This window comes from Dysidea avara, chromosome 7, assembly GCF_963678975.1.
Source record: "Dysidea avara chromosome 7, odDysAvar1.4, whole genome shotgun sequence".
Lineage (NCBI taxonomy): Eukaryota > Metazoa > Porifera > Demospongiae > Dictyoceratida > Dysideidae > Dysidea > Dysidea avara.
The window spans coordinates 21,044,799-21,057,014 of record NC_089278.1 but is presented as its reverse complement, the minus strand read 5'-3'; the positions used below and the strand labels follow the sequence as shown (position 1 = coordinate 21,057,014).

Here is a 12,216-nt window from a genome sequence, read left to right as displayed (position 1 = left end):
TTCATCTGTTGCTTTGTTGGAATTAACTTGCCCTCTGGACTCTAACCATCATATCGAGTCTGCTCGTGCACGAAAGCAGAAAAAACCAGAACATCTCCAGCTGTTGGCTGAGTTTGACCGCTTGAATGTTACTAATTATTATGACACTATTGAAATAACAGTACTGGGCCACTATCAAGTTTCCTCTATCAAGAATTTACTCATACTTTTAAAGTTTGCTCACCCCGATATTGATTCTCCAAAGTCTGCTGTCAAGAATTGGTTGGATGATGCTGCCTTTGCCAGTATTTCTGCTTCTCAGAGGATATTTCTGGCAAGAAACTGTAAGGAGTGGTACACAAACTAATGATAGGCTCTTTTATTCTTCATTTTTGTATTGTAATAGCTACTTTTTTTTTGCCTTGCCATGCCCACGGTTAGTCTGGCGCCGCCCGCCCCTTCGCAAAAAGTAAGAGTCTGGTGAAATACAGATACTAAATCATTTCTAGCGCCCAGATTCGGCGCTAGCCAATTAGTGCATGCCAATGACGTTCACACAGAAATCGCCTTGGCAACACAATGCTTTTGTTCGAATTGAAGTGCAATCATCCGACGTAACAAGCAATACGTACGCTGTCTAATTGAATTCCTTTTGAAATGATTAGGTATTTGTATTTCACCAGACCCTTACTTTTTGCGAAGGGGCGGGCGGCGCCAGACTAGCCCACGGTGTGATTCTGTTGTGGTGGTTCACTTTGTGGTCGCATGTTGCCCGAGGCCTCACATGCAATTTAACTTATGTACATTTAATTTGTTCATCATTATAATGATGGTTTCTCTCTTGGCTTATAATAGGTATAGCTGTAAATTATTTGAAAAGGTGTCATAGTCAGTTAATCGCTTATTGTACGAGTTGTATATAGTCTAGTCTTGCAGCAGGATAAGTACTTTTGTGAGCCACACCCACTTCAATATCGGGAAATTAGGTATGCACGAAGCCACATCCAATTTTTTTTTTTTTTTTAATTTAATTGCTGTCTGTAAACTCACGGTGGCTACGTGGAACCAAAACCCGCTGACTGATTTTAGATTATAAACTTACCGGCTTAGTTATCACCATAGATCCTTTACACATAACTACTCGTTTATTCAACACGAATCGAAAGCTCAGCGAGCGAGACTACCCGAAACATAGCTCTTATCGCACGCCTCAGCTTTAATTAATCCGGGTCAGTGGGTCATCCGGGTCAGCAGTAGTGAAGTAGATAATAACAACAACATTTCCCTACTTAGGTGGCCTCCCCAAAGTTGGCTCCGAGCGTGGCGCTTGGCCGGAATCTGGGTGGCCTGCGGATCAAGTCACGATGGGGTTGGCTTTTTTTCACCCCTTCTAGGTATTTGTCCCGTTTCACTTTAGGATATTTAGCTCAAAGATTTTCGCTTAGGCTCCTAGGCTATGGGTAAACACCTCGAACAGGCTCTGCCTTCTGTGTACACCCTCCAGTGCCTAACTGGTAAAGTAGATAATAACAAACAACAACAACGACCCGGTTTCAACGTTGGCAACCAACACTGATATTGCTTTCCACAGCTACATTTTAAAGCTTCTCAACCTAGCTTTTGGAATGCTGAGCATGCTCTATATAGGGGGTTGGGGGTGTGCTCCCACAAAAAAAAAGAGTTAAACTTTAGACTTATGAGATTGAATTTGAAATAGATCTTTTGGGGTAATGTATTTACACAGCACAGGCATGCATGCATGGCAACATTAGCTGGGGCAACTTAATTCCTATAGCCTAAAACTACATATTGATCAAAAGTCTGTTCACTTGGAGAAGTTTAAATGAACACTGTAATGACAGTAGTGTACTTATTTAGTCTGTTCTAGCTAGCTACTAGCATGAAACAATGCTTAATGGCTGCATTCAGCCACCAATGGTGCAAAAACTTATTGATGAAGTAACCAAAATAGCCACACGGGCAGCCCCAGGAGGATTTTCCTGCACAAGACTCAAGTGCCCAGGCATCTCAGTGCTAGTTTGTTGGGCAGCAATAGCTGTGTTTCACACAGTTGCTAAGTTTGCTTTGCTTTGTGTGTGCAATGGCATTTTTAGAAAATTTGCTGTCTGCTTCCAACACCAAAGTAGAACAGTAGTTGTTTTATCCATGACAAGGTCATAGGAATGGTCAGTCCTCTGTGACACGCGTTGCGATTGATCATGCATCTTTCAGCTATGGAGAGTTATAGCTATGCTTCAAGGGAGGGCGGACAAAATTTATAGTGGGATCTATATAAGAAAATAGTAAATGATTGATAGGACTAGTAACCCGCAGGAGGACTGTCCAGGTCTCATGGAGAGGTTGCAGAACCCGAACTTCCACAACGACCTCAAAACTGCTAAACCGCAAGACAAAGACAGTCCAGTAAACACCAGGTAGCAGCTACCCATTGATGTTACAGCTGGGTGGGCTGCTTCCCCAGTTGACACCTGGCCATCATTATACAGCTGGGTACACACACACATACACACACTTAGATGTTGGCGCGCTTACCTTGGCCTTCCACCTGATTACTAAACGCTAAGCAGTAAAGAATGACAACTATTAGTAGTATCCGCGCCTTCAAAAATTTGATATTTCTGTGGCTGCGGCTAAGATACAGCATCTTGCCAATGCAGTAGCAGGGTATCTCAAAAACAGGTTCGCTCGAGGGGTTCGCTGCAATCAGTACCGTGACATAGATAATTAGGGTCCCGATAATTAGCTCTCGTTAATTATCCATGATCAGTATAACTAGTTTACTATGTCTTCAGCTGCTACAGTAGAAACTTGCCTCCCGGATATGTTAAATGCTACCTAGTGTCGGCCGTTACGCCCCTTCGCCTTTCGTAAACAATCAAGCGCGTGAGCTACTCTCTGACTCACTAAAAATGGATCACGTGCCATAGCAGATAGTAAACTTAAACCAAAGTGGTACCCGATCCTTTGCATAACGTAAGGGTCTCTCTCTCCCCCCCCCCCCCCCCCCCCCGGCACTGGCTGTTTAGTGCTGGACAGCTGGATAACAACAGCGACTATTTAATAGGAACGAAGCTAAAAAAAAAGTGTTGAACAGTTATTGATGTGAATTTCTTATGGTTACAAACAGAAGGTCACCTCTAAAGTTTACATACCACATTGTGACATTAACAATGTCCCTATAAAAGAAGTAACTTTTGTCAAATATTTAGGAATAGTAATAGATTCTAGACTAACTTGGAAAGAACATATCAAACAAGTTTTTTCAAAGCTATAATCATTTAATAGTGCAGCTCAAGCATTTTTAAGACGTAACTTAAGACCATGCTCATGTCATATCAAAGAGCATTGCTATAAGACATCTGTGCATCCTATAATAAAACACACTTCTACAATATGGGCTCCCCACACTAACCAAGACATTCAAAAAATTGAAATACTTCAGAGAAGAACTGCTAGGTTTGTGTTTAACAAGTATCAGAACAATACCAGTGTTACTAGCTTGCTGAACTCTCTTGACTGGCCAATCCTTCAAACTAGAAGATTATAGCTACTTAAAACTAAATTTAACTTACAAAATTTTAAAGAACCTGATTTGTATACACCCTGATAATTTTACATCTGTTACTTGTAACACCTGTGGGCACCAATACCATCTACAACACCTACAATGTACTTGTGATTCTTCATTATTCCCCTCAGCAACTAGATTGTGGAACTCCTTACCTTTAGATATAGCTAGTAGCTACATGTAACGATTATAGTCAATTTACACAGAAACTGCAGAATTACTTAAGTATTAATTAATAATCTGTAATTAATATATGCATTATTCTCTACAACTGAGGTTTGCATATAAAATTCAAACAGTAATACGCTGAGTAAAAACATCAAAATGTCCCAGAGTACGGGCATGTAGGAATGCAGGCATGCACACAATATACTGATGCAGACTATCACGCTGGTAATATCTTTTAAATAGCTATTTCTGTCATGTAAAGTAAAAATATAAATACATTAGATATAAATTATATATTTTTATGAAGTATCTGCTGTTGATGTGGTGAATACAGAGTCTGAGATGACAAGACGTCGTGGAGTGGTGTTAGTCAGTAGTGTAATGTCATCAATGTGTTGTGTGTTGTCATTGTGTAGAGTTCTTGTAACTGACGCTTGTAATGGTAGAGGTTTGACTTCACCTTAAAATAACAACAACAACAGTAATAAAAGAATTTTAATATGTAAATTTGTATATTACACACAGTAGTGCTCAAAACACCGGCTATAGCTTTACACATGACCAGATTTGCAAGAGTGTGTCTTCTTTGCAATCATAGATATAAATAATATCACTTACTGGGATTGGAAATGGAAGTTTCGCATGTGATTATTCTATATAGAAACTATACAGTGGGTGGTAAATCCCTTTGAAGTTATCTGTGTTTCACCTTCTCTACTTCTGAGCGTGGCAGACTGCTATATACAGCACATACAGCGAAACTCTCTCAAAAGTATTACATTACTACAGTATAAAAATAGCCAGTATTTTATCATCATTGCTCAGAGTTGAAACTGGAGTTGTAATGGGCCGTGTCACCCATGACTAAGTGTACAGCTGCATTGGATCACTCCTAGATAACTAGTGAAGCTTAACTTAGGCCAATTTTGCACTATTACAAGCTGTAAAAGTGCTTTATGCATTAGTGTAGTTGTATTTGGCAAACTGTCACTTTCCTGTATGTTTTAATACAAAACTCACTGAGTATTTCAGTTTCCCTTTGGTGCATGCATCGCCCAGACAAAGCAACAAACCATTTTGAAATTTGGTACGATGACTTGTAATTCTTTCTGCTATTAGCTCCAATTATTGATACAACAACATGGCACTGCATTGTCTGCTTACAGCAATGATTCTGGACCAAATCTAATTCCATGTGAAGTACAATGAGGTGAAATATTGTCAGGCAAAACAAGGATACCTGCAACCACAACTTCCATTTCCAATCCTGGTAAGTGTTATCATATCTATGCTGCAACTCACCGACCACATACAAGTACAACTATACAACCTCTACAAGGCTACTTGGGCTCTCCACAGCAAACAACAAATGACTTGCTGATTTCTCAACTTTAAACTGACATTAAAAGTATCAAGCACATTTCCACTAGATGAAAAGCCAAAATGAGTGAATTGGGATTGAAACTAAGCTAAAGGAATGTCCACACGACAAAAATAATGCAAATTGAATGTATATTGATCCGAATTACTCACATCCACACGGAGTGCACGTTAAGGTGATTCAAATCGAAAATGGATTACACGAATCCACCTCCACAGGTGGTTTGAATGTGAATTGACTGATGAATCGGGATTCACTACGTCATAGTAATGCAATGCTAGTTAACATGTGAGGGCTTGACACAGTTGTGTGTGACCTTTGTAAACAATAGAGGGTAGAAACACAGAAGCGTTCGGTATGACAAAAGTGCAAGGACATGTTGAGCAGTGTTTCATCATCATAGCTAGCTCTTAGAGCTTGAAAGAACAATGGTCCCATACAATTCATGCACCATCAGCGGTCTTTCGTACTCTACTCATATAAATCTTTGTGGTACATTATAAACACAATAGTAAGCGTTACTACTAGCTATTCCTTTCATTCTATTGTTAAACTGTTCTTTAGGTTGGCACACATGAATGTTTTTTCAATTGTTTAATTATCTGTTTAGCACACTAGTAAATTCAGTAATGTGCATTGCAGGATAATGCATGTGGACACGTTCAATTCGGATTCAATATGCATTGCCTGAATTCCTTTTGCATCTGGTTCTTAATTCAAATTCGTGTGGACATGCCTCCAGTCATCTGGGTCACAATATGTCCAGGTCAGTTGGGTCTGACCAGGAATACAAATATCTCGGATTGTGCATTGGGTCAAGTGCATTGGTGATGATGGAACATAAATCCTCAAAACGTTACTAAAACTGATCATTGCTCTTGCTGCGGAGTGTATTTTGCAGAAGAAGAAGAAAGGAAATAGAGCATTGGAGCAAGTTTGAATTGAGTTATGTGACTGCAGCATTGACTATTCAGTTAGAGTATTATGAGCATTTAGTCATTGGATAGTGCATACCTAACACACATCTCAAAAAGCAGATATATAAATATCAATCCTTACTACTTTTCAATGATTACTCACTGCTAATACAGCATGAAAAATGGTTGTCTAGTTAAAACCATACCCAGTTTTTGCGTTCGGTGGTGCTGACCTGGTTGCAACCCTGGAATGATGGTATCATTACAAAATAAATAAAGAGACCACTGGGTATTGCTAGGCTAAAATAATAAAGTCCAACAGAACTATTACTATCAGTTGTCCGGTGCATATAAAAATCAATGTATACTTTACAAGGGCAATACTAACCATGTTTGTTATAATCATCTACTTCTTCTACTCCAGATCGTTCATTAGGAGTACCATCGTCATCATCAGCTAATAAGAATATGTAGTCATCATCATAATGGTGGTGTGGTTGAGTTTGTTTTGTAGGTTTGTTATCCATATTTTGAGGGGCAGAGGCCAACTGAGCTATGGTAGATGTCTTCTTGGCTGTTTGCCGTCTCTTTTTGCTCTTAAAATGAGGTGGATGTTTGGTTTTATCAGCTTTTATTTGTGTATTGTCAATGCTTTGTTCATGGTGAGACCTATGAAATAGTCATTACAATAAGACACCTCAAATTCAGTGAAACCATATGATACACACAATATTAGTACCTACAATCTTTGAACATGTTTGTGCATTTTACCTGTGTCCAAAACATCTCCAGACTACAAAAAATGATGCTACTCCTAACAAGACCACCAGTAGACCAATAAGGATATTGACAGCCCATCCATTAGGTAGTAGTGTGGATGAGGTAGGAGGAGGATATGGACAACTTGTAATAGCGATGTCAACATGTGTGAAGTTGATGGTGAACTCTCCGGTAACCCTACACCCGGTGTGGTTGGCATAACACACTCCAGTGATACACTCCAGTGGTGAATCACATGGATCTGTAAACAAAAACAGCATTTTCACTATAAATAGTAAAACAAGGTTAAATGAAAAATCTTCGGTTATGAACATCAGTTGGAGAGCACTCTACAAATCTGAGTAGGTTTATTGTTAATGTTGTATGTACGTAGGACATAGATTTCCTTCCTCCTGTAAACTTGTGATGACAAGCATCGTAGAAAAGTATATCTACCTAACGTAAAGACTGAAAATTTATAACTTTATTGTGTAGGTCTAAAGAATAGCTACAATGTGGCTTCTGTGATAAACTGTTTTACTATCATAACCCCAGGTAGCTAACACATCAGTTCATACTCTGACATACACAATACATTTGTCACACAAATAATGTTTTACCATCAGATTGTTTGAAGGTGATGTATGATTCATTGTAGTTCCATTCTGAACAGTTGTGCTTGGGGAAGGCAATAATTAGAACATCCATACCATCCCAGACGGCGTCAGGTTGCAAGTCAGTGAGATAATGTGGATACAGGGACAATACAAGGGACAGTCTTGGCCAAATGTCCACATAAGGATGAGTGACTGGAGTAGAGAACTGTACCATGATGTGACTGGCACAATTGTCATCAGTTAGGACACCATGGACCACACTGATCTGGGGTACCTGTAATGTTGATGTCATTTATTTTACAACTTTCAATTATGCTTAATGAGTTTGCTTTAAAGATATGCATTTAATTTATCTATGCCAGAATCTAGGAACAAAATTAATGCTGAATAGCCAGAAATTCTTGTTGCAAGAAATTATTTCAAAATTTGTACATTGTGGGAGAAAATTACTACTGAAAATTTCTAAACTGATACTTTTGAAACTTCAGCATTACTTTATAAATTAAAAGTATAAGGAAAAATTAAGAATTTTATATTTGAGTTGGAATTATAGAAATGAAACAAGGGAGGTCATCTACACCTGCAGCTATACTTGTGGACATCTTTAGTCAAATACAAAGTATAGTCATAAGGATTAAATGTCCACTAGCAATGTTGGGCGCAACACTTTACTTTTGTAATGCGCTACGTAATATAATGCGGTAACAAAGTAATATAACGCGCTACATTTCTTATGCTAGTGTAATATCTAGCAGATAGTTACTTTACGTACATAAGTAATGCATTATTAAAGTAGCACATTACTACTTGTTACTGTATATAATATTATTACCTATAGTGTGTATGCGTTGGGCTGGATCCTCAAAAACATTTAATAACTCATGGATGCAACTACACATGATCTTGAAATTTGGCTAATTTGTAGTGCTGCTTGACCCACTAAAAATATTTCAAAATCTTTTGTTCAAATGTCTGACATAATATTTACAGCCAATCAAAATTTTCACCATACATTTCCTATGGGGAAACCATGAAAGTGTGATGTTCATTACAGCCCTTCCCGAACTTGTAATGGAGCCAAACCGTACATGTTTGTTGTTGACACCTTTGCTGTTACCACTAATCATCTGGTTGGCTGAAATGCTAACTATGTTGAGAAAAAATCCACTTTAAGTTTTAGCTGTTTTTCAGGATCCAGCTCAACTTGTACATACTATAAAAAAGTACTAACGCATTACAAGTAGCTAGCTAATATTATTACCTAACTGCGTTGTACATTGTGTAATATGACATAATACTAGTTACTTTTAATACATAACTGTAACGCATTTCATCACAGTGGCAGTAACAAGTAATATGTAACAGTCCAACACTGTCCACTAGCAGGTGTAGATGACCTCCATTGTTTCTTTGTTTGATTTTTATTTCTATAGATAGTCGTTATTAGCCTAGTAAAGTTATGGCTTGTATTTAGGATAGGATATATTCTGATGGTTTGTGTATCAATATTGATGTTACCAATAATTAGTTTCTACCCTCTATATATAAAGTATTTACATACCATCTGTTGATCATAGGGTGAAATAATTTGTTCTCTTTTGTTAACTTGTTTGGAGGTCTGCTGTACAGATGAGACACTTCTCCTCTTCACAGTCATTTCACTGTTAGAGTCATAACTACAAGAAGATGGGACAGTGAATAATCTGATGTATGGAGCATTGTCATTGAGTGGCTGAACTTCAATAGTAAAGTTTGCTTGAAATGTTCTTGATAATCCATCAATTGTGGATATCATTATCTGAAAGAAAGACACAGAGTAAATTGTAAGTGCTGCTTCTATTAGAGAATTATCTGACAGATTCTAACACCATCACATCATATTACCTGTCTTAGTAGTGGTGATCTGGTGATGTTATCAAAGGCAATTGGCTCATCTTCAAAGTTGATGTAAATTATTGACCGAAGAGCCAATATGACCTCCTATTGTAATTTATAACATGAAAAATACTGCAAGCAATTGATTTGGTCATGTACCTCATCAGACATGCCATCTACTTTACTGAACTGTACCAAAAATGGATCTTCATCATCAACAACTGTCAACGTTCTCTAAAATAAATCATGTTTATGTTAATTTACTCAATTTAGTTTGCACTTACAGGAGGTAGAAAGTTGCTGATCATTTCAGTAGGTCCCAGTGAGTATCCTGACCATACTATGCTATAATATAAATAAACATTTCTAATAAAAGCAAACAACAAACATACAATACCTCAAGGTGACATTCAGTAATATAAAGGGTGAATCCATGTCCTGTGTAACTGATATAGGATCATCAAGGTTTCGGTATAATGTATAATTATCTCCTTCAGTGAAGATGATGTTTGGTACAACAATATCAACAACTGGGGGTAGTGGTAGTACATTAATGTCAACCATTACTGTACTAGTATTGTTATCATCATTAGCTGATATGATGATAGTTCTGTTACCAAGCATACGATTGTTTACACGTGTCTCATTACACAGGAACTGAAATGTCATCAAAAATATTTCCCAGTCAGTCTCATTAGGAAGATCAGCAGAGAAAGTGTATGTCGTTAATGTTGGTGATACTTCAGTGGTCATATTAGATATCCCCAAACTCATTAACAACATTTGGTCCCATAATAACTCATCATTTACATTAGCAATGTCACTCTCAAAACTGATTGTGATATTTTGTAGTTGACGATCATCTCTGAGGTAAATATCACTCAGGAAGTTAACAGACTCATTAGTATTGTAGTCAATTAGTTTATCAGTAACAAGTGTTGTGGGATATGTTAGATTACTACGATCTACCTCAGGAGGGGCAAACCCAAATATGGGAGCATCATCTACAGCATCTTCAACAATGATCTGAGAGAGAAAACAAATACCACAGTACATCAGGTTACTAGATCCTTGTAAATTAACGTACAAAAATGCAACAGACATACAAGATATGGATATGCCTATAGCATTCATTCACTCACATTAGCTGTTACAGTTGTTGTTCTCATGTGATCAGTAACTATTAGTGATAAATTGCCAGATGGAAGGTTTCCATTTAATGACCCCCACTGATATGTCACTTCTTCAACGATTGTATCATACTCTTCTCTGCTACCAGTTCCTTCAATGATCTAAGTGTACAGTATTGTGAATATTGTAATGAACTACTTTATAGTAACATACAATGGCATATGGCGAGCTGCTGTCAACGGTAATATGCTGTGGAGGAGTTCCACTATAACCGAGTGATTCAATATCTGGAGATGCTGGTAGTAGTATCAGAGAAGTACTGTAGAGAGATATAATAACAGAAACATTGATGATTAAAATTGTGCACCACACTCAAACAAACTGTCACATGTGTAGATAGTCAGTAACACTCACTTAGTATAGTTATCCATGGGATCAGAGGAATCGATAGTGGTGAAGTTGATCCCAACTTGTCCAGGGTTTTCATTGAGATAAAGATCAAACAGTAGAGGAGCTGGAGGATCATCAGTATTAACCACTGTAACGCTATAAAAAAGAGCATGATACACAGGAAGGAAAACATGTAAAAGTGATATTTGTACATACACTTTGTCACTAGCATTAACTACACACACGCATGCACGCACGCACGCACAGTACAAATTAATGGGACATTGCATGTGGTAGGGAGTTGAGAGTAACAGATTACGTGTAAAAAGTTAAAACACCTTCTCCCAATTGCAAGAATACCTTGTATGTATGTAAATTGCTCCACCATTAGCAAGTTACATACATAGCTACTGTATGTATTTCCAATACAACCTCTTGTCTATCATTATTTCTGGAAATCTTGAAGCAGCTTGAGGTGACAACCTAAGCTTTTAAAGGTGGACATTAATTAGCTAAGCATTAAATAGCTGGTAATTAGTTTGCACAATTCATGCAGCTACCAAATGACTAACATTTAGGCTAAGGTACTTGGCTTTTATGTTCCTTAGACACAAGTGCTTGTGTGGAAACACTTTGTCCATGCTTGAATTAAATCAAAACAATCTATGGCATAATGTAAGAATATTAGCTACCATGAAGTATTTTGCCTTGTGCCCAAGGTCGAGCCTCTGTATAATTCAGTGCGTATATCTCATACAGTATGGTAGTACTGTTACCATACTGTGTAGTAGGGACAGCGATAGTTTGCATCCAAAAACCTCCACCAAAAAAACAGCCTTACAAACTAAACACAATGATACGGACATATTGGTTCACTATAAACCAGTCTATATAAATGTATGAAATGGCCCAAATCAATCCCAGCAAGTTGCTAAAGAATCTTAAAAATGCACAAAGCTACAGATTTTTTGTTGACGGATGGATGGACGGATGGACTCAAGTCACTGTTGCATTCAGACAGTGCTACAGGATAAACTCCTTGAAGTACATGCCCAATTCTTTCATGAAGATTTGTGACTTGCATTCAAGAAGTGCTTTTTGGAATTCTGAAGGAGGAATATTGCATGCAGTATGATGCAACCTTTGTATCTCAATATGTTTCTCTCATCTTCAATCAGTGGCCATGCATGGCTTCTTCTATCCTGGAAGCATTGATTTGCTTTCCAAATTGCCTAAGACTTTACCCTGTATCACTTATGTAAGTACGGTTCAGCTTCATTTTTTTGGGACACGACCTATTTTATGATTAGCTGAAACAAGTGTCATGCATCTCAGAGTGGAGCATCACAGGCTATTTTACTATTAGCACATAGGCAAGTTGTACAATTAATTCAGGTAAAATCACACATG

At 37.8% G+C, this 12,216-nt stretch overlaps 2 protein-coding genes across 2 annotated transcripts in view; both read right to left on the bottom strand.

Annotated features, from left to right (window-relative positions):
* The window catches only part of LOC136261097 (uncharacterized), a 40,766-nt gene extending 37,904 nt beyond the window's left edge, over positions 1 to 2,862 (bottom strand). Inside the window, exon 1 of the mRNA XM_066055065.1 lies at positions 2,533 to 2,862. Within this exon, the coding sequence (XP_065911137.1) occupies positions 2,533 to 2,644 (112 nt within the window). The 5' untranslated portion in view covers positions 2,645 to 2,862. The remainder of the gene's footprint in view (positions 1 to 2,532) is intronic.
* Positions 2,863 to 3,965: 1,103 nt separating this feature from the next.
* Positions 3,966 to 12,216, bottom strand: part of LOC136261096 (serine-rich adhesin for platelets-like) — a 50,248-nt gene continuing 41,997 nt past the window's right edge. Inside the window, exons 24-35 of the mRNA XM_066055064.1 lie at positions 10,831 to 10,962; positions 10,630 to 10,735; positions 10,428 to 10,577; positions 9,683 to 10,311; positions 9,570 to 9,630; positions 9,445 to 9,519; positions 9,295 to 9,390; positions 8,972 to 9,208; positions 7,414 to 7,684; positions 6,806 to 7,055; positions 6,423 to 6,703; positions 3,966 to 4,196 (exon numbers count right to left, since the gene is read on the bottom strand). Of these exons, the coding sequence (XP_065911136.1) occupies positions 4,036 to 4,196; positions 6,423 to 6,703; positions 6,806 to 7,055; positions 7,414 to 7,684; positions 8,972 to 9,208; positions 9,295 to 9,390; positions 9,445 to 9,519; positions 9,570 to 9,630; positions 9,683 to 10,311; positions 10,428 to 10,577; positions 10,630 to 10,735; positions 10,831 to 10,962 (2,449 nt within the window). The 3' untranslated portion in view covers positions 3,966 to 4,035. The remainder of the gene's footprint in view (positions 4,197 to 6,422; positions 6,704 to 6,805; positions 7,056 to 7,413; positions 7,685 to 8,971; positions 9,209 to 9,294; positions 9,391 to 9,444; positions 9,520 to 9,569; positions 9,631 to 9,682; positions 10,312 to 10,427; positions 10,578 to 10,629; positions 10,736 to 10,830; positions 10,963 to 12,216) is intronic.